At 40.6% G+C, this 22,993-nt stretch overlaps 1 protein-coding gene across 1 annotated transcript in view; it reads left to right on the forward strand.

The window, feature by feature from the left end:
• Positions 1-22,993, forward strand: part of LOC126298019 (popeye domain-containing 2-like) — a 176,711-nt gene that overhangs the window by 36,344 nt on the left and 117,374 nt on the right. The window contains exon 4 of the mRNA XM_049989341.1: positions 11,327-11,467. Within this exon, the coding sequence (XP_049845298.1) occupies positions 11,327-11,467 (141 nt within the window). The remainder of the gene's footprint in view (positions 1-11,326; positions 11,468-22,993) is intronic.

Below are 22,993 nucleotides of genomic sequence, written 5' to 3' on the forward strand. Positions count from 1 at the left end.
TTGTGGCAGCCTGTGGCGACATTACACCAAATGTACTGCGGCGTGTACGACATTCATTACGCCAAAGATTGCACTTGTGTGCAGCAAATGATGGCCACCACATTGAACATCTATTGGCCTGACATGTCGGGACACACACTATTCCACTCCGTAATTGAAAACCGAAACCACGTGTGTACGTGTACCTCACCCCTCATGGTAATGTACATGTGCGTCAGTGGAAAAGACCAATAAAAAGGTGTTAGCATGTGGACGTAATGTGCTGTTCCAGTCTCTTGTGTACCTAAGGTCCATCATCGTTCCCTTTGGATCCCTACGTAATTCGGTGTTCTCCGATACACACGATCCAACAGCAGTGGAGTGGTACTCAAGCGTCAACTTTAGGTTACAATATCTCCGGATATAATTAACATTTTACAATGCAACAAACGGCACTGATTACGTATTTGTTTGTATGTTCAGATGTGCTAACAAAACTAACGGGGTTCCATTTAAAAAACGTAGGTTTATGTTAAAATACATACTCCCGTGCATTTTTGTATGGTTTGTATTAAACAGTTACACTAGCCCCTCCTCTCACGTTCGGTCTGTGGAATTGGTTCGTCAGTATTTGATGTGGTTTACGAAATATATCCAGCGGTAACGTTAGGTGACTCACCCTGTATAGTAGACCGACCACAACACTGTATTCCATTGAGAGCCGTATATATCCACATGGGTAGCATTCATATGTGTAGCTATAGTTATTTATTTAGAATCAAATCAAGTACTTACAGGCTTATCCAACTATCGTACATCGAGAGCTAATTAACCGACAAGTGCAAGCCAGACCAAATCAGTGTCAACGTTTCGTCGAGCAACAGCTCTCATCTTGGTACCTCTTACCGCGATCTGAGTTGTAATGCCACAGTCTCTAGGTGACATACCGACAGGATTTACGGTAACTCCCCTCCTACACTGTCACATCTTAGTTGAATTACATCTCCACTTAAAACTCCATGCAAATGAATTTGAGGCTGACGTATTCGTCTGCCTTAGCTCACCGACTTGTCAGTTCTTAGAGATTGGGTTGTTTTATTCGAGATTCCAGCAAATAAATCTGGATCCGACATATGCATTCTTCTTCAGCTCGCTCCAGATGTTTACTTCGAGGTATTTTACCGCAGTTAACACTTTCGATGACAGCGTATTGGATTACTAGTCCTATTAATGTGCAGTAGATTTTGGTACGTTCAGGTTAACTACCAACCCCCATCATCAGTCCTTCGCACCTGCGCACACACAACTTAACACCTACGAATATTCTACATATAAAACAAACACGTTTCAAGCCGCTGTACAGTTCGTGAAGGAGGGTACATCGAACCATTACTATCGATTACTGTCTTCAATTGTCTATATACTTTCATATATACCCTCATCCAGCCTCATGGGAAAAATAGGTCGTCTTTACTAGAGATTTTTTCCCCTGTTACATATTCATATGGAGTATGCCAACCTATACCATCCTAGAAGCATCCACATGATACTTTTGCTTCGTGGATTGGGCACATAAATACGAACAGATGTGAGCTCACATGACTGGTGAACAGGGACTATGTAAAGCTGAGCTGTAGAATCGACGCTACTGTCCACTGGTGCATACCATTTAACTTCAAATGTGTCTGTCGGGGTAGCAGCTGACAAGGGCGTCATATAGGTGTGAAAAGGGGGCCGCTATGCTTTTAGCTATCTAGTTTGGGCTACTTTTCACGGTCATCCAACTGCACACTCCCCACATCCAAAATACATGCAAGTAATCATTGTAAATGTGAAATACCTTCGGAGTTTTGACGGATTAGCGAATAAGACAAGCAATTATTCTCGTACAGAATCTTAATTAATCACTGCTTGTACATTTACACAGAGAAAAAACTCTTTCTTTATGTTTGTTGGGTGTAGTTTTAGTAACATCTACCTTAATTTTTAGCTTATAACTGAAATCCACCTCTGAATTATATATTTTTTCTCCAGTCAGTAGTTCGACATGGTCAAGGAAGGCATGTTTTCAAATTCTAATACATATCCATTTTTTCTCCGCTAAACTCCCTCTCTTATGGCTTTAACCACTAGATCTGTACCGTCTTGCAGTTCTTGTAGATGAGCATTTGGGAATTTTGATGTTACCTCTTATTTTCTCCATGACACTTGTTACAGCGCTCCACATCTTCCTGCGTGAGCACCAACAACTATTCTTCTACACATTCTTGCGGAATTTCTGTATAGGACGTAAAGTTTACAACTTTTGCAAACAAGTGTCCATTAAATGTAGGTACTCCATCAATCTTAAACTTCGCAAATGGTTGTTCTGCTGCTAGGTGCACAACATTCAATTCGGCAGATGTAGATATAATATAACCATGTTTTAAGCCAGTCCAGATGGGAATCGAGGTTCATATTAAAAAATTGTGTAGCTTTTAATGTAGCAAACATTCTCGATTCTGTGATTTCAGCCTGCATTCCAACACTTGACCGATTTACTGGAAATACAAATAGTACTTCGTATTCCCCAGTTGTACCAAAATTTCTCTATACGCTGTATTTCAAGCCATATGTAAACACTGTTGGCACATCTGCAATACCGTAGCTACTTCTTTTTCCACTTGCAGTTTATGTTCATCCTTCATGGCGGTTGTCTTCGCCATATCCTCGAATACTCGATCCTTGACGTCGATGACCCCCATTTCCTGTTTTCTTTTTCACGCGTGTAACACATTAACTGTATTCAGGGAAGTGATTTCCTTAATAGGGAATGTTCGGCACATTGGTTCTTTTCTTTAACACTTGCAGAACAACAATGTTTGTGGGAATAAATTTGATTGTATTGCGAAGAACTCTGTCCAGTGTTCCGTAAAATTAAGATCTCCAAATGCTCTCACCTCGACGAATTTCAGGAAGGATCAGACCTAATGGTTAAAGTCACAAATTAAAAATTAAGCTAGACATTATTAAAACGACACCCAACAAACATAAAGAAAGGGTTGTTTCCTGGGAATATATATACATACATACAGAAACTAATGAACATTTTGTATGAGAATATTTGCTAGTCTTATCCGCTAACCTGCCAAAAATCCGAAGAAATTTCCCATTTACAATGATTCACGTGCATATTTTTCGGATGGGGGGGGGGGGGGGGAAGTGTAATTGCATAACCTTGATAAGTAGGCGAAACTAGGTAGTTGAAAGTGTAGCGACCGCCTTTCATACCTATACACGGTGAGTAATAAGTGAGGAAAAATATGTCGTGTAAATTGTCACACACTGAGCTACAAACATAAATTCGTTTCCCGGATGTTCCTATGTCAATAAATGACAATGCAACTGAATGATAAAAATCTGGAAATATGAAGTGGGCTTTTGGGTGTTACTGTGCGCCGACATTGACGAAGGGGACAGTTCGGCAACACGGCACAGCATGAGAGTGTTGTACGTAGTCTAGCCGCTCACGAGAAGGCGAGGCATGCGGCGTCAACCGACGGTCTGCGTGACACTGCGAGCAATGACAGCGCCCACATCTATCTCGTACCGGTTACGCCAGCCGGTATTATGTACCGTAGCTAGTTGGCATAGGGAAAGGAACGTGAGGAGGGGCTGCACTACTGCACATGCATGTTTTATAATTTGGTTTTTGTGTCCTAGACTTAGTTTTTAGAAACGAGTACATAGGTGTAGAATACAGAATACAACTACACAGGTATGTGGCAGTTAATACAAACGAATACAATACAGCTGTACAAATCAAAACTAACATAGAAACACATGACCAGAAGCAGCAGTGGCGGTTTATAAGTACTGTTCGAAGTGACGGCCACGATGTGTGTGGCAAAGTTGAACTCTTCACAGGAAGGATTGCTTGAACACGATCCAACATGTCTGTATCTCTCTGCGTAATGTCACAGGCATATTGTATTCTGCGTTGAAGAGTGTTGACATAAACAACCTCTCCTTCATAAATCACAGATTTCAGATGGCCCCACCAAACGAAATCCAGTGGATTCAGATCTGGCGATCTTGGTGGCCATGCTGCAGAGTCTCCACGACCGATCCATTTCGAAGGGAAGGCATTGTCCAGGTGGCGTCGCACTGTGCCGCTGAAGTGAGTGGGGGCACCATCATGCATGTACCACAGGTTCATACGAGACTCCGAACTAACGTCTTCCAACAATTCCGGTAATGTAGATCCAGGAAACGCAGATACCGCTCTCCCGTAAGCCTTTGTGGTAGCACATGTGGCCCTATGAGATGGTGATCAATAATACCACACTACATATTGACACCGCATCGTTGTTGGTACCCTCGTATCACTGTGCTGTGGGGGTTTTCTTCCGCCCACTCGTGCCAATTATGCGAATTCACCATACCCTCGCCGGCCGCGGTGGTCTCGCGGTTCTAGGCGCGCAGTCCGGAACCGTGGGACTGCTACGGTCGCAGGTTCGAATCCTGCCTCGGGCATCGATGTGTGTGATGTCCTTAGGTTAGTTAGGTTTAAGTAGTTCTAAGTTCTAGGGGACTAATGACCACAGCAGTTGAGTCCCATAGTGCTCAGAGCCATTTTTGAACCATACCCTCCTTCGTGAAATAGGCTTCGTCGGTGAACAGTATTGTTCGTGAAAAATGCTGGTCGTGGGTCTGACGCCGTAAGATAAAGTTGCAGAAGTCAAGCCTCCTCTGATAGTCTTCAGGCAATAATGCCTGTACCTTCTGCATGCGAAAGGGATGGGAATGGTTTCTATGGAGTACTCGCATAACTGTAGATTGTGACATTCCGACCGCAGTTGTTCGGTCCTCCGCAACAGTTTGTAACACTTTTTCTTCGTCATCCGCACTGTACGTCGACAGTCGGCCACGACCACTAAATCCTGGAGGTGCTACACATGCACCATACTCCCGCAAGCGCCTGTCCACAGAGTAAGACGTTTTTGCGGATGGAAGGCGCCGGCTAGGAAACCTCTCATGATACAGTTGCCTTGTAACGTCAGCTCTTCCCTCTGCAAGCCCCTAGGTGAGGTGGATGTCGGCGTATTCCTCGTTTGTGAAACTTGCCATGGTACTGTAGTAACACTGCGACGCGGCGATTATCGGGCAGAGTGAGCACCGCAGAGGTGGTGTAAACACGTCATGCACGCCACGGTTTTACTTCCGCCGTTGGCCGTTCTTTCCGCTTACAGGACACACTTTCCCTAACATGGGACTGTACACTCCGTTATCGCCCGCAACGTGTGATTCACAAGTTTTGATACAATTTCACATAAATTGCGATGGTCGTGGGTGTGACGCCATAGGATGAAGTTGCAGAAGTCCAGCCTCCTCTGGTAGTCTCCGGCATTAATGCCTGTACCTTCTGCATGCGAAAGGGATGGTAATGGTTTCTATGGAGTAGGCCTACTCGAATAACAGTAGATATGTTCTTTCTCATATCTTTCAAACGCTGCACATACACATCAGCTCCTTGGTGTGTCATGTGTTGTATCTATGGGTGAATGACATGTCGTGATCGTGAGGCTCGTCGGTATCTCATTCAATGGTTTACAGGTGTTTTTGGTTTACGTACACAGTACACCGAGGAGAACGAAATTAACAACCGTTCGTCACGTGTTACGCATAGCAGCATGTGGTCCTAGACATATTTTTCCTCATTTATCACTCACCATGTGCAAGGTCATTGTCAGCTGCTACCCCGACATTGACATGCACAGACCCGTTTTTTGGTTAAATGATATGTACCAGTGGACAGTACCTACAATTCGACAACTCAGCACTACAGAGTCGCTGTCCACCAATCATGCGAGGCACATCCGTCCATGTTTATGTGCCTGATCCGTGAAGCGAAAGCATCATGTGGATGCTGCTAGGATCGTATAGGTGAGGTGGATGTCGGCGTACTCCTCGTTTGTGAAACTGTTGTACATTCTCACATGTAACGGGAAAAAATCTCTTGCAGGGACAACCTATTTGTCCTAGAAATATAACGCTGGATTTGGGTATATATGGAAGTACATAGACAACCATTTTTTTTTTTACTCGATCGGAGTGGGACATTGCGATGGAAGGGTAATCAATAATACCCACCATCTAACACTGTACAGCGGCTTCTAGATTTGTTACTGGGGTTGGATCTAAATATAAAATATTAGAGACATGCTTCATGAACTGAAATAGGACTCTCTGGAGGGAGGAAAAAAAGTATCACAAAACCAATAGTAAATGGGCTATCTGATCGTGACATACAACATCTTGTGTTCAATGTTGAATTTTTTCAGTATGTTAAGTCAATTAAATCTTAGCACAGGAGGATAATAAATCAGTCAGGAATTGAGAATTTTAAGAGATTGCTCAAAGACATGAACTAGATAGATGTTTACAGCACTCCTGACTCAAATGGATAATACAAAACATTCATTAATAAAGCTACTTCCTACTATGAAAACTGTTTTCCCCTTAAAGGCAACTCAAATCAAATAGAAGGCAAAAAAAACATGGTTTACACAAGGAATAAAGATAGGATGTGGGACAAAAAGGAGACTGTATCTACTGTCTAGGAACGGCTCTGATATTAGCATTGTAATGCATTAGAAGGAATACTGCAAAATATTGAAGCAAGTAATCTAAAAATCAAAGCAGCATTATTATGACACAAAGAGAAATACATCAGGCAACAAAATAAAAACAATATGGGATATAGTGCAGACAGAGGCAGATGGGGCCAAAAAGGAAGAGGAACTGATGATAGCTCTAAAAATAAAGGAGACCTTGTTAACAAGTGTATGTAGAGTTGCAAACCTCTTAAAAAGTACTTTGTTTCTGTTACTGACAGCTTGGAGTTATCAGGTTTGGTAAATAGTGCAATAGAGTATCTGAGGTCAGTCTTTATGAATAACTTAAGTAAAATGGAAATGACACTCAAAACTCCTGAATGAGTAGCATCCATCGTAAATTCATTAAAATCTAAGTATTGAAGTGGTTATAATAACGTATCAATGTAGTTAATCGAAGAGTTCTCATGTGAGTTGAGTTCAGTTCTCCTGTGAGTCGAGTTCTGTCTTAAAGTTACTTGTGTAATCAGTCTCTTATCAGCAGAACATTTCCAGACTGGTTACAATATGCTGAAGCTAAGCCTCTTTACAGGGAGGAGGATAAAGAGATACCATCAAACTATCGACCAATTTCACTTTTGCTGGCTTTTTCAAAAATATTTGAAAAGGTTGTGTTCAGGCATCTCCTCAAGCATCTGACTGCAAACAATATATTGCCCATGTCACAGTCTGGGTCTCTTAAGGGTTCTGATATAGAGAAAGCTATTTACATGTACAGTGAGAATGAACTTAATTCATTAGATACAAATAAGAGGCTGCTGGCGTTTTCTGTGATCTGTCAAAAGCCTTTGATTATGTGAATCACAAGGGCATACCACACAACTGCTGAAGCACCTAAACAAGTTTCTATTTGCAGTGAGAATGGTGTCAGATGTAGGAGACATAAATATAAAAACAACTTGAGTACTTTGCATACTTTCATTCTATTTTGTCATACAGGGTCATATTCTGCGGTAACTCATCAAACCAAGCAAAAGTTTTCATCGTGCAAAAGTGTGTAATAAGAATCATTCCTCATGTAAATTCAACAACACTGTGTAGAAACATGTTCAAGGAACTTTGTATGATATTTGTTACAAGTAATATGCCTCTGTTTCCAACCAAGAGCTCAATACACAGTATCAATGGTAGGAATAAGGACAATCTACATAAAGACATAAAATCACTTACCTTGCTCGAAAAAGGGGTCCAATAATCAGGAACACATATTTCCAATAAATTTCCAGCAGCCATTAAAAACTTGGTTTCAGATAAAGCACAGTTTGAATAGAGTTTTAAAGACTTTTTCATAGCAATGTCTCCTACTCTAAGGATGAAGAAATTAACAAGGACTGTTAGACCAGCTTAAGTAAAAGTGTCTGTTAGATTTCAGTTTTGACAGCAGTCAGGATTAGGTTTTTTGTGTATGATAAATTTATTAAAAGTGCATAACTAAGTTTCAATGTGACAGTGTATTAATCCGGTAAATATTAACAGTTCCAATTTACTGTAATGTAGTCACCTATTTTGACAATCTCCTGACAAATGATCAGGGTAGTGAATATTATATTCAAATATTTTATGTTTTTATATGTTATACTTCCTGACATGTTCCTCACACACAAGAATCATCTCATTTTTGGGTCTATGGAACAAAAACTAAATCTTATCTGAGACAATATTCTTTTCACAAAACTTCATTGAGAAAATTTAGAGAATGATCATTTATGGCTGACTGTAGAATGATTCTGGTGCCACCAGTGCACATTTCTTATAAGGACCATGAAGACAAAGTAAGAGAAATTAGGGCTAATATGGAGATATGTATGCAGTTGCTTATCCTTTGCTCCATCTGCAAGTGGAACAGGAAAGAGAATAACTAGTAGTGGTATAAGGTACCTTGCTCCATGCACCATATGATGGCATACAATGTATATATGTATGTATGAATGTATATGTATGTAGTTGTAGAAACACTGTGCCTCCAGCCTCTCTGTTAAACATGTTGTTCTCCTTCCAGAACACCTAGCCAAGTGGTTTGTTAAGTAATCATATTTTTGGAGTATCATGACTGTTAACATGATTACAGAATATCAACAGTACAGAGTAGCAACCAGCCTCAATTTGGTTTTAGTTTAATTTATTAAAAATTTTTTTGAATTTATACATTCATTACAGATGGCTTGCATGCTTTTATGAAAATACTGGCATGTTGGTTTAAAGATGGGCTGCCCAAGGGTAAACAAAAATTCTCAGAAATTCAAAAGTCTGACAGTGATGGTTGCACTAAAACTTCATCTCAGAATACAATCTATGTGAAATGACCAAAAGCAACGGTTGTTTTCAACATATTTCTTTAAAAAACCCTTACATTGTTTTTAATGTTTGCACACATGTTCACAGCTGTCTTCATAGCTCTTCAAAGTATTTCTTGTCATTGCCTAACAAATTTGCACCTAAAAAGAACCTGAGATGAGCAATTTATAGTGATTCACAGAGTTAAGGGTAAGTTTTAGTATCTGTGATAATCAATAGACAGTGAAAATGGTGAAATATCTTGGTATGAGAAGTTAGAGCAGCATAAGATAAAGTTGCGGTATCAGTCTTCTGTAATGTTCACAAATAGCAGACTGTGGTTACTTTGAATGACATAGTATATGAAGCATTTCTGTGATCCATTTATGAGCATTTCTTATCTGCCATTGATTCTTATAGTTAGAATGACTAAGACTAATGTAAGAAATGCTCAGTACGTTGGAGGGGGTTATAATAGGGGCAAGAGTATGACAGAAATGCTCAGTTAACTCGATTGTAAGAACATGCAGTTTATATTAAGTATATAATAAGTAAGAATCATAGCAACCAGTTATTACACACTGTACAATAGCTTGTGAAGTGCTAATCTCACAATAAATAAAGCAATTTTGACTGTGTTATTGTCACTGACAGTACTGCAAATTTTATGAAATGGTATAGTCAGTTTGGTGAAGAAGAGTGTTCATGATAACTTTGCTCTTGAAAGGTATGATGTGTCTGTGTGTCTGTTTCATAATCCATAAACATAACTTGGGACTCACCATGACCAAGAAGAAACAGAAGTATCATGATGTAACTAATAAAACAAGATTGTATTTATATAGAAAGCGGTTCATATTTTTCCACCAATCATGTCTGATGATCATACAATCTCATATATCCAGATGAGAACTCTGTGAAATCTTGTAGTACATATTTTCGCTAGTTGGATAGTCATGACATAACCACAGTGCTAAACACAGGTAAAGTAAATATAGTGCACACAAAACAGACAAATATCAACAGAGTAACAACTTGATATATGTGCCATTATCATTACAATTTATATTGCATAAGAGACTATTATTGCAGCAGCACTATAAAACCATGATAATTCTTCAGAACAAATAATTTTTGAGGCAGTGTGTGCAGTTCATTGAACTCACTGACATGAGTTGCTGAGGAATGTCCAACAGCAGCCTCCTTTGGAACTTAGTTCATTACCATATGATACAGTATTATGATACTTATGATATTGCAGTACCTTTGTTATCCTGAATTACAGTGTAAAGTTAATTCAGACATGCTTGCATGTCTGAATGAACCTGCACCGAAGAGGCTACAGCTGTTGTGAAAGGCATGAAATGTATTCACAGTCGTGAGTATGGACTACCGTCAGCTGTATAGTGGAGTGATGACACTGAAAATTTGTATTGGACTGGGACTCAAACCCCGCTTACCACAAGCAATCTGAGTGCCGGTCAAGCACAAATTTTTGTTGTGGTCATTCCATTATACAGCTGACGGTAGTCCATATTTGCAATTGTGAATACATTTCATATCCTTCATAATGGCTGTAATCACCACAGTGCCTGTTCCTTCAGACATACATGCATGTCTGAAGGAATTTTACATTGTAATTCAGAACTGCATTATCGTATTTATCTGTCAACAACAGGCCAGCAACTTCCAAGTAGAATGTTTCCCCTGTATGGGAATATACATAATGGATGAATGAGTATGGGTTGTAGACTCACGGTTGTTGCGTATGGAAGTTTGTGTCTGTCTGTTGGTTTTGCTTGGATAGCCAAATGGTAAGGCAACCATAAGCAGAAAATCCAGGTTAGAGTCCCACTCTGGGGCAAATTTTCATTGTTGTCATACCATTATATGACCTATGGTAGTCCATATTCACAGTTACGGACACATTTCATTTCTTAGTTCATTGAATTGTCTATCTGCAGGAATGAACTAATTTAATGTGACAGTATGGAACGGATGATTTGTATACATGTTCTGACATGCCTGCCCCACTAGTGCAACTACACCATGGTGTGCATTGCAGATTGAAACTTGAAGAGATGCATAATCCACTGATATGTGTATTTTCTCTCTACATGTCTTGTATCTTTCGTACAGCCATTTTCTGAAACCCTACAGAACAAACCAGTATTATTCACCACTCTCATGTCATTTATGTCTGGTAACCTGTTAGCAAAATCTGGAACACGCTTCTCATTTGAGTTTACACATCTTGAAGCAAGGTATTGCATATCTCATCTGGTCACCTAAAGTGGTGTTACATTTCATAGCCACTGAATTACATATTTCATGCCTAAAATATGTATTCTCTCAATAAATTATAGCTTGATGTTTAATAGTGTTGTTAATGAGATATTGTCTCTGACAATTTTTAGGTGTCAATAACAGCTATGGAAGAATCACAGGTGCTTGTGTGGCACAGAGACAAGCTCAAACTGACAATCATCACAGATCAGTTCCTACAAGCAGTGTTTGACCACATTTTGGGTCGTGATGTTGTCAAGAAACTGATGCAGGTGTGTTGAAATACATGATCTTTTATAACATTTTTTAAATAATTGCACTGAAAACATGTTGAAAATGCATGAACCTTGTACAAATAAGTGTTTAGATGGAGCAAGAAAAAAATAGATTTATGAGACATCTGTGTACATTCAGTAAATTTCCTTTGGTTTTCAAGTTGGTTCACAAGTGCAGAGAAGTTCTTTGTAAATATCTGAAAGCTTCTGCTGTGTTACACAGCATGAAGTGAGAAGATATCTCACTGCATGCTCTGAAATATCTCTCTGGGTTTTTGTTTGTTACATTTTAAATAGCAATTCAGACTTATTCCAACCTACAGAGCCCAATGTCATAAATTATATACAAGAGTATATACCTTTAAGAGAGATTAGGATATGTGGGAGAATGCATGTAAAGCAATACACACAGCATGCTCATAAGATACAATGGAAGACAAAGTACTCTATGCAGAGTTCACAGTGGAAAGGGTAAAAATGCTTTTATTTGGTAGAGGAGCATGTATATGGTTTTTCTTTGGTGTTTGAAATGAGCAAATTAATTTTAAGTAACATGTACCAAGAAGTGTTTAACATTCTTTTATATGAAGTTGTGTGTGTGTGTGTGTGTGTGTGTGTGTGTGTGTGTGTGTGTGTGTGTGTGTGTGTGAGGAAGTACACTGAGAATTTAAGATGACATGTGACAGCCAGTTGTACATAATTTAGTAATTGAGCTTCAGAGTTCACCAAAGAAAGCAGCTGACAATAATTAAAGACTACAAAATAAAAACATTGTATTGACAGAGCCAATATAACAGCAAGCAGCAGTTTCATGTATTACCTATAGTGTGACAACTATGCACTCACAAGCACTATTTAAGATGTTTTAAGTGAACCATGATTTTGCATTCTGCATCATTTGCCTTTTTCTCATGAACAATTCATTGTTGCAATAGATATATCATTGTCTTTCAAATGTGTGGTTTGTTCAATCAGAAAAGTTTATTCTTCCAGCAAAAAAATGGTATATAGCTGTTTGTTATGTTGAAGAACAAAATTATTTACATTTACGGCAGAAAATAATGTTCTCTACTTATAACATTATTTCTTTGCTGTTAGAGAATATATTTCATCCAAAGTATTATTTATCTGGTAGGAGGTATTATGTGAATATTCATTTACATACAGCATCAAAATATATCACAATAATCTATATTCATAAGGAAACTTGTAGTTTGTACTGTTTAACATAAAATAAGACATTTGTATAAACTTGATATTGCTGTGTATACTTTACTAAGTGCCATTCTGAATGTGCTTTGTTGTTTTGAGAGTATGTCACTGAACTTGGCCATTATATATGTCTCATACAAGAATATAAAGAAATTACTAAAAAGTTATATTAATGTCAGAAAACTGTAAAGATAGTTGCTTATGTTGTAAACTTATACTGTCTTCTTTCCGTGTGTGTGTGTGTGTGTGTGTGAGAGAGAGAGAGAGAGAGAGAGAGAGAGAGAGAGAGAGAGAGAGAGAGAGAGAGAGAGAGAGAGAGAGAGATTAAATGAAAGGAAAGTGTGAAATCAAGTGACAAAGTGTAGACTTCCAGTTAGCATAAGGTTGTCCACCAGGCATAACAGTCACATCTAATTGCTGAACTCTCACATCAATGTTACATGCGTTCCTTCATTCTGAGACATAAATAGATGTCTTTGATTGAACTGAGGACATTGGTGCACTGTGTAGTGGTCTTGAACAGTATATGACAACTTCTCCTCCCCTTGTCAGCCAAATGATCCTAGAGTTCAGTAGTTATTTATGCATTGCCAATATTGTAGGGGCTATACTGAATTGCAGCTAAGCTGCAGTGTGCATCAGGAAATATTTAAATTAGTGTTCCTTTTTAAGACTAGGCTATAGTACTTCCTCAGTGTTTGTTGTCAGTGAAAACTTAAAGCCTGAGGAAGATATTACTTAATCACTTAAAAGGAAATCTTTAATTTCAGCTGAAGATTGAAAGAACCACTATGAGCAACTTGTGAGGGGGAAAAGACAGCAGAACCTTTTATAATACAAGCTAGAATTAGAGCTTTTAATAAATGAGTGAAAAAAAAGATATCACTCATGAATGAGGTAGTATAAGCTACATCACAGAATGATCAATAAAAATGACAAGCATTATTGTGCAAACGGCAGTGGTATATGTGGCACTAGTTTGTTAAGGAGGATTGGACAGCTGTGGACTAAAGAGCCAAACTGAAAAATGATAAATGATATAGTGGAACAATATTTTCATAATAAAAAAATTGATAGAGGAGAGCTCACAGGTAAACGTTTGTATATCGTTAGCCTTCAATTTTTTGAGATGGCTTAAGGTGCTTTGCCCTTGTTTGAAATATTGTAGACTAGCAATATAATTAAGGCATATACTGGCCAGAAAATTGTGGTTTGTTTTGGGGAGGGGACCAAACAGTGAGGTCATTGGTCCCATCAAATTTGGGAAGGACGGGAAAGGAAGTCAGCTATGCCCTTTCAAAGGAACCATCCTGGCATTTACCTGAAGTGATTTTGGGAAGTGACAGGAAACCTAAATCGGCATGTCTGGATGCGGGTTTGAACTGCCGTCCTCCTGAATGTGACTCCTGTTTGCCACTGCGCCACCTAGCTCAGTAGAAGATTGCGACCACCTGTTTAAAAGCATGTTGGTCCATCTTTAAAACAGATAACAGCATCGAATCAGCACGACAGGGATTCAACACATCCTTGACGTGTTCCCCAAGATATGTTGCTCCAGGTGTGTATGCACAGGTCAAGCAATTCGTATAAATCACTGGCTGGTGATTTTGTAAACACATAAGGTACCGGTAATTGACTGTTTTCTGGAAATTGTTTTAAATGATTAATTATGTCATTTTATGCTCATAGCACGCCTTTTTATTTCATTATTCTTCTATAGAAATGGAAATGAAATTCAAATAATTTGAACACCCACTAAAACACTCCATTCCAATCATGAGCTGCCTGTGACGTCACTGGCTAGGTTGCTGCTCCTACTGTCATAATGCTAATTAACAGTGATGTCTTGTTTTGGAAATTACGTTTCAAAAATGGGTTACAAATGGTGTGTAGTACCATACTAGACAAATACATCTACAAAAACTCTCGAAAAGTTGTTTTTGAGTGTACCAGAGAATGAGAAGATGTGTGAAATGTGGTTTGCACTGTACTGGCAAATTGCCACCACGTCGACGCACAAGACAGTACATAATTAAAAGTGTGTTGCACTGTGAAATTAACATTAACTTATCTCCAAAATATGCTCTCCCTCTGTTACAATGGAGGGCAGCGTCATTCAACGAAATTAAACTTCTATTGAAAATTGTTGTTTTACATAATTACATTTCACTTATTTGGTAGCTTAGTTATTAGAGTGATAAACTGTCGAATTTTAGAAGACTATGTCCATAGAGTGCTGATTCGAATCTAACATGAAAGAACATTTTAATGTATGTAAAACGACTTGACAGTTCTCATATGAAAACCAAATCACAATTTCAATCATCACATCGATCAGATAGCATATAACCGTGTTTTCCTTGTTGTTAACATGTGCTTACCTTTGCAATCACTGTTCACACACATAACATTCAAAAAGATATGTTCTAGTTAATGTGACCATACACTTTTTAATATATTAGAAACTATGTTTTTTATCTACTGTCTACCTACGATCCTTATTGTTTAAAATTATGCAGTTTCATCCTATTACATTAAGATGAAGTCAGCCTGATTCAAATGCTAATGTTAGTTTACACTCGTGAACATCACAGTGCATACATTTGTGTGACCTGAATGTTGTACACTCTTCATGCCTCTCCATTTAATCTCATCGTCTTACACCTCGCTGTTCTGTGGACGTATGGTTATATCTTCACGACTAGCAACGCTTTCCAAAAAAGTGAATTGTTTGTTCGCAAAGTAAATGCATTCATTCTCTGTTGTCCGTTTCTCAGAACAAAACCAATGTGAAGCTGTGTGCGCATCATCCACAGGACGCCTTATGCCTGTAGAGTGTCGAGTGCATCCCACACGGTAAATCAGCCCTAAGTGTTAACAAGAATAATTTGTGCTTTGGGTCGCAGCTCATGACTTACAGTCGACAATCTAGTTATAACATACGGACCAATTTGCAAGAGTTCTACAATTACTTAGTTTTTGCGAGTGTAATGATTTTGCAGGGAGCGGGGAAAAGAATCCCCGTCGTTGCACATATCGCTGCTGGAAATGGGTGGAGCACGCATCAACTTTTGCAAGGCTTCCACTATCAGCATTCACAAAACTCTTTCTGTTGTTACACAAAAGTTGTAATTGCGTTTTTCATCACTAAAAAAACTAAATTGTTTGCAGAAAAAGTATGTAAAAACCGAGTAACTTTGGCTGACATTACTATAACAAAGTATAGTTTCGTCTTATTCCTAGCCTGTGAAGTCACCAGAGCACCAGCCAAAAACAGTGCTTTAGATTGCATGACCCAATTTTGATATTTAATTATATCTAAGCTTAATTTACGTAAAAATGTAATATCTTTTGTGAGGTCATTGACCGTTAATGCTATTTAAATGTTATAATCAATCAGAATAACAACCATCTGAACCATATTTTTAACATGCGAAAATATCCTGTTGTTCCAGGGATGTTTCATAAAATTCAGACCAGGCAAATTTGGTGGCCAGGATATGAACTTAAGTTCATTATCATGCTGCCGATTCACTGCAGTACAATTCTGGCCCTATAACACACATACAATTATCCTACTGGAATATGCATTGTAGTTAAGAAAGACATCAAGCATGAAGGGATGCAGGTGATCCTTAATAATGTTTACATAGTCCATCTCCATCATGGTACCTTCAGTTACTACCACAGGTCCCATGAAAGCCCAGATGAAAGTCCATTCTTGTATAATACTTCCCCACCAGCCTGCTTCTGTGGTGTGGTGCATTTCGAGCAGCCATTCACTTGGTTCATACTGGGTCACAATAGTCAACTTGTGTAATAACAAATGTGATTCATCTCACAAAGTTGCATGTTTCCATTGATCCATGGCCCAATTTCAATGATCCCATGCCGAGTGGAATTGTAATGGGAACACACATGGGTTGTTTGATGTGTTACAAACATTTAACAATGTGCATTGAATATTGTGCTCTGAAACTCTTGTACCTGTGCCAGCATTGTACTCTGTCATCAGATATATTGCAGATCATCACCTATCCTTCTTTGCAGAATGGAAACACCCCCTACACTGTGGCAAAGCCATGTCTCCGCAATATCCTTTCTTCCAGGAGTGCTAGCTCTGCAAGGTATGCAGGAGAGCTTCTGCGAAGTTTGGAAAGTAGGAGGGGAGGTACTGGTGGAATTAAAGCTGTGAGGACAGGTCGTGAGTCGTGCTTGGGTAGCTAAGTTGGTAGAGCACTTGCCCATGAAAGGCAAAGGTCCTGAGTTCAAGTCTTGGTCTGGCACACAGTTTTCATCTGCCAGGAAGTTTCATCCCAACTACAGGTTCTATGATGTGGTGCAGACATCTAACACATTGTCACCTACTCCTCACTTCACTCACCTCAAATCAATTTCCATAGATGCTCATTATGCTAATATGCTAACAGTTGATGTGCTTCCCCATTTCCAAGATGCTTTTTTTTTCCAAACACTGGGTCCTAACAATCTGTCCTTTCTCAGGGTGCTTATATCAGTGGATTTCTTCACATCATCACTATAATTATTCACTATTAATCTCTGTTCCACTTACATACTTTCCTTGCTATTTCATCTGCCCACACTGCCACCAGGCTAAATTCAGTCTCATGGTGAACAGTGGTCATGATGATTTGGCTCATCAGTGCATGTCAGGCTAATCTACAGTACAGATGCAGCAGTTAAATGCCAATTATGAATACTGCTGAATCTTGCTCATGCACTAAAGGATTAAAACAGGGATGTTGTGCTTCCTTCCAGGTTTTCAAGGAAAAGACAGTGGATGAGACAGTGTTATAGAATATGAATAGAAGCAGACTGGTTACTTCTTCACCTTACTGTTTGCCAGTGATGAAATTGTGGTAACAAATGATGATAAATGATTATTCATGTTATGCCAGTTAAATATGGTTTTCAAAAAATGAGGGTTGAAGGTCAGTATGGTAAAATCTGAATATGTCCCAGTGGGACTGCAATCACTAGGCTTTGACGCTGAGAGAGAAATGGTTAGATGTAAGGAGGAATACCAGTATCATGACACTAATCTGATAGCATGTGGGAAACGTGAGAATGATGTATGGAAGATAGTTACCACAACATTGCTAATAGATAAAAAAATAAAGTTAATCTCTGGTAGCATACAGAAGTTCCAGGGTATCATGATGTATCCATGACATTATTTCACCAGCTACCACATGGCCAATTAGTACAATAGTTAACTCCTGGTGTTGACAACAGAGGAATTTGCTGAAAGCTTGAATTTACTAACATATCTGTGAGTTCAAGGAAACAAAGGAGCATTTATCCAATATGAGGGTTAGTCATCAGGGTTTAATTACCATACTGAAAAAATAAATTTCTGTAATTTGTGTGTTTGCAGGTACATGTCGGTAGCCTTGGTACACATTGAAACCCCCACCCAAAAGTACTGCAGCACACCACTAGAGGAGGCAAAACAAAGAATCACTGTCCATTGATAAAGTGAAATATAGTGCAGTAATTCATTTTCTCCATTTGAAGGGGAATACTAATGCAACAGTCAATAATAAGTGGGTTCAAATGTCCAGCAACAATACACCATCATGTGACACAGTGATTTGGTGACACAGACTCTTCTAGTATGGCTACACAAATCCAAATGATGAAGGATGAAAAGACAGACCATGTCTCTGTGAATAATCACGAATTTCAGGCAAAGTGGAGGCCCTGATGCTCCAAGGCTGGTGTATCACAATCAAGACAAAAATTTAAAAAGTTAATATCACTCAAGGACCAGTTTTGAATGTCTTGTACAACATTTTGATTGTTACTGATGTCACCCTCCAGTGAATTCCGTAACAGCTCACACATATTCCGAGTGTCCACCAAACTAAAGCAGAATTGAAAATGTTTACACTGTTGTGTCAGGCCAGTGCAGAAGAGTTTTGTAGTCACCTAATCTCAACAGACAATTGCTGTGTGTATCTCTATGACGACAAGAGAAATCAGCAAAGCAAGCAGTCTTTCCTGTTTGCTTGTGTGTGACACCATTATGTTCCAGGCATTTTCAGAATGGCCGCAAGATGAAAAGTAGAAAGTTTCCTGAACAGCCAAACTGCAGATTTCTAGAATCAAGGCTTCTGCTTCCCTCCCCCCCCCCCCCCTTTTTCTGTGCATGGCACACATACAGCCCTGCGCTGTTGTTGTTCATTCTTCCTTCCCAGGCTGCATTTCCTTCCCCCTGCCCCTCCCTCACTGCCCTCACTCCTTCCCCTCTTCCACCTCCTCATCTCTCAGTGTTCTTATGTTAACCTGGCTATCCCCCAGTTTCTTGTATTCCTTCTGGATTTTGTTCCGCTAGCCTTTTCCTTTTTATCCTTCCTTTTTGGCATTTTTTGTGCCACCTGGGGTTTGACCTCCACTTCCAAATTTTCTCTCCATAGAGTCCATAGAGTGAGCCATTTGGAGAACTCACTCCCTATTGTCTGTGGTATTGATTTCTCTTCCCTCCTCCCTCTCCCCCCCCCCCCCCCCCCCAGCTTTGCTAGGTCACCTAAATGTGTAGCCAGTCTGTGGTGGGGCAGTTATGTACTCATCTAGCTGACACCTGACACCCGACACCCCCCTAGCTGACACCTGACACCCCCCCCCCCCCCTCCCCTGACAACACATGGATTAAACTTATGATAACTGAGCTGTTGCTTCCCCATTTATGCATAGCAGTTGTTGCTTGTCATTCTGAAGTACTGGAACTCCTGACAACAGCCCTCATGCCAGAGAGTCCTTGCTGTGGCTGGGTGGCGTCCATGGGTAGAGGCCCTGCTCGGAATGGATGGTATCAGATCTGATGCTCTGCATATGAAAAGTATTAAGCTACAAAAACTTGCCATTCTTCTTTTGCTGTTTCTTTGGTAGGTAACAGATAATTTGATGCTGCTTCTTATGATCGTGCAGCCTTCCCTTCGTTGGCTGGATGTTGTGAGAAGCGAAAGGCTCACCAGCTTGGGATGAAACACTTTCTCCACTACTTGGTCTGCACTAGAACTGATGGGGACATGTTCACCACCACCACCACCACCACCACCACCAATAGCAAATATTGGAAGACAAGTGTGACAAAGGAGAGTCTCGCATTAAGATGCGGTCGGGTTTGCTGTTGATCAAAACTACTACTTCCACCCAGTCTTCAGCCCTTCATGCTTCTGATCATCTTGGCAATGTCCTTGTGTCCATTACTCCTCACCAGTCTCTGAATATGGTTCAGTGAGTCTGTTTTCATAGGGACCTCATCTTTCAAACTGATGAGGAACTCCTGGCCAATCTGGAACAATTGGGCATTCATTTTGTTCAGTGTGTTCATGAAGATCGTAAGGAGAATCACACTGATACTGGCGCATTTATTCTGGCACTTCAGGGAGGTACCCTTCTAGAGAAGGTCAAGGTTACGTGTTATTATTGGGATGTAAAGCTGTATGTCCCGCCACCCATGAGATGTTTTCACTGTTGTATTTCGGCCTCATGCCTTTTCCTGTACAGCAGACCCTCCGTGTGGTGAATGTGGACACCCATTTCACAAGGGGAGCCCCTGTGTTCTGCTGCCCACGTGTGTTAAATGCCACTCTCCACATTCTCCTGATTGCCCAGTTTATAAGAAGGAAAAGAAGATAGAGGAGTATGAGTCCCTTGATAGTTTATCATGTCTAATGAGGCTCATCAGAAATATGACTGACTTCCCCATGTGTCAATGACATCTAACTTTGCCTCTCATATGTCTTTTGCCTCCTCCCTCCTCCTTACTCCAGTCCCACCCCATCCCCTTTCCCCTTTCCCCCTTCCCTTGCAATCCCATGCTCTCCCCTCTAGGTACCACTCCCCCTCCCCAGCCAGAGAAGTGTCCCCCTTCTTCAGTGCTTGCTGGTGATGGGACCCCTCCACCCAAAATGTCCCTGGCCAGAGACCTGCTGCCACAGCTTGGCTGTGGGACCCACAGTCTGTGTGCCCCGAGGTCACACTCTGTCTTTCAGTTCCGAATCTTGCAGAAGCCTACTCCCCCTTAATGCCCGCCCCTCTTCAACCTGTGAAATAGAAGTAGTGCCATCTCCCCCCTCGAAACATGAGCCTGACCTCTTATTTATGAATGTCACCCCATTGTCGTTGGTGACAGATGGTGAACTGGCAGCATTATTTGTTTCCCATTTGGATCCCCACTCTGTGCTTGTTCAGTGGAACCATAATGGGTACTATCATCACCTCCTGGAGTTGTAACTTCTTATTTCCTTTTACTCTGCAGCTTGTGCCATTCTCCAGGAATCTCACTTTACTGATGCTCACTAACGAACTGTTTGTGGATTTTGTGCTTTCTGTCGGAACAGGGTTGGTCTTTGAAGGCTTCTGGTGGCATTTGCTTGTTGATCTGTATAGATTTTGTTAATACATGGATGACCCCCATCATACCACATTGGAAGCAGTTGCCATCTGGGTCCATTTGGACTCTGCCATCACAGTTTGCAGTCTCTATTTCCCCCCTGACATGCCACCTACATTTGCTGCCTTAACTGACCCCTCCCTTTCTCCTCCTTGGCGATTGTAATGCTGATCGCCCTTTGTGGGCCTGTGCTTTTTCATCTATCAGGGACTCCTCATATTGACCAGTTTCTTGTAGACTATGACATGTGCCTTCTTAATGATTGTTGCCCCACTCATTTTAGTCCTGCATATGGCACTTTCTCTGCCATTGATCTTTCGCTAAGTTTCCCTCCCCTTCTTCCCTTCTTACACTGGCTGACATGCAATGACCTCTGTGATAGTGACTACTTCCTGTTGATTTTATTGTCCTCTTCCCACCTCCTAATGTCCAGTTACCCCACTGGGCCTTCTGTCATACTGATTAGCATCTCTGTAGCTCCCAGGTCATGTTTTCACCTTCTTTGTCAGGTTGTGTTGATGAAATCGTTCATGAGCTTTATAATAAGATAATTCATGATGCTGACATTTCCATCACCTACTCAACAGACCCTATGTACCATTGGCCAGTTCCATAGTGGAGCACGGCCACTGCCACCACCATCTGTGATCATCGTCAAGCCTTGCAACATCTTATGGAGCACCCATCCTCTGCTGGTCTTATTACTTTTAAATGTCTTAAACACAGAAGCCTGTTACTTAATAAAACAGATCAAACAGATGCATTGGGAATGCTTTGTCTCCTCCCTAGGTTCTTCTGCCCTTTTGTCATGGGTGTGGGCTATACTCCGCACCCTCCAAGGTTGTCAGCAACAGTCTTCTATTTCAGACCTTTCGCTTCCACATGGCTTTTGTACAGATCCATCAGCTCTCAGGGGACACCACTTGACCTATTTTGTAAGGGTACCAGCGTCAGACTCCTATCCAGCTGCCTTCCTCATCCAGAAACAGTGGGCTGAAGCTTCCCACTTATGTTTCACCCCATGTCAGGTGTAATCCTACAATGAACATTTTCCTGAATGGGAACGTCTTTTGGCCCTCTCTTCTTACCATGATTCAGCCCCTGGCCCTGATTCCATCCATAACCAATTGCTTCAGCACCTCAGTCCTCCACAACGACAATATCTGCTCCAGGTGTGTAACCTTATTTGCCTCATAAAAGAGAGATAGTGTTGTGGTTCCTGTCCTTAAGCCTGGCAAGGATCTATTGTCCCTTGATAGTCACCATACCATCAGTCTGACCAATGTCCTTTGCAAGTTAAGTGGCTCATTGGCTCAGCTGAATCCTTGAATCTTGGGACCTTTTCATCTCCTTGCCAGTGCAGCTTTTGGGATGGACAGTCTCCAATCGATCATATGTTCAATTCGAAATTGCGGTTCAGCAAGCCTTTGCTCAGTGCCTCATACTCTCACACTTTTCTTTGATCTTTGTAAGGCCTACAACACAGTTTGTCACCATCACATCCTATTTACACTCCATAAGTGGGGTTTCTGAGACCCCTCGAAATTTTTATTTGCCGGTTCCTGCCCTAACAGTCATTCAGAGTTCAGGTTAGCACCATTTTCAGTTCTCCACAGACCCAGAAGAATGGTGTTCCACAGGTCTTTGTATTAAATGCCCTTTTTCTCATCTCTATTAATGGACTTGGGGCCACTGCTGGACCGTTGGTCACTCCTGCTTTTTATGTGGATGATTTCTGTATCTGGGCTAGCTCCCACTCAGTGGCCTGTGCAGAGAACTACTTCAGGGTGCCATCCAGTGCACTTCCATGTGGACACTCTCGCACAGTTATCTTCCCTTAAGTTGAGGCTGGTGCATTTCTGTCACCATACTGTGGGCTATCCTGATGC

The sequence above is a fragment of the Schistocerca gregaria genome, chromosome X (genome assembly GCF_023897955.1).
Source record: "Schistocerca gregaria isolate iqSchGreg1 chromosome X, iqSchGreg1.2, whole genome shotgun sequence".
In the NCBI taxonomy this organism is placed as follows: domain Eukaryota; kingdom Metazoa; phylum Arthropoda; class Insecta; order Orthoptera; family Acrididae; genus Schistocerca; species Schistocerca gregaria.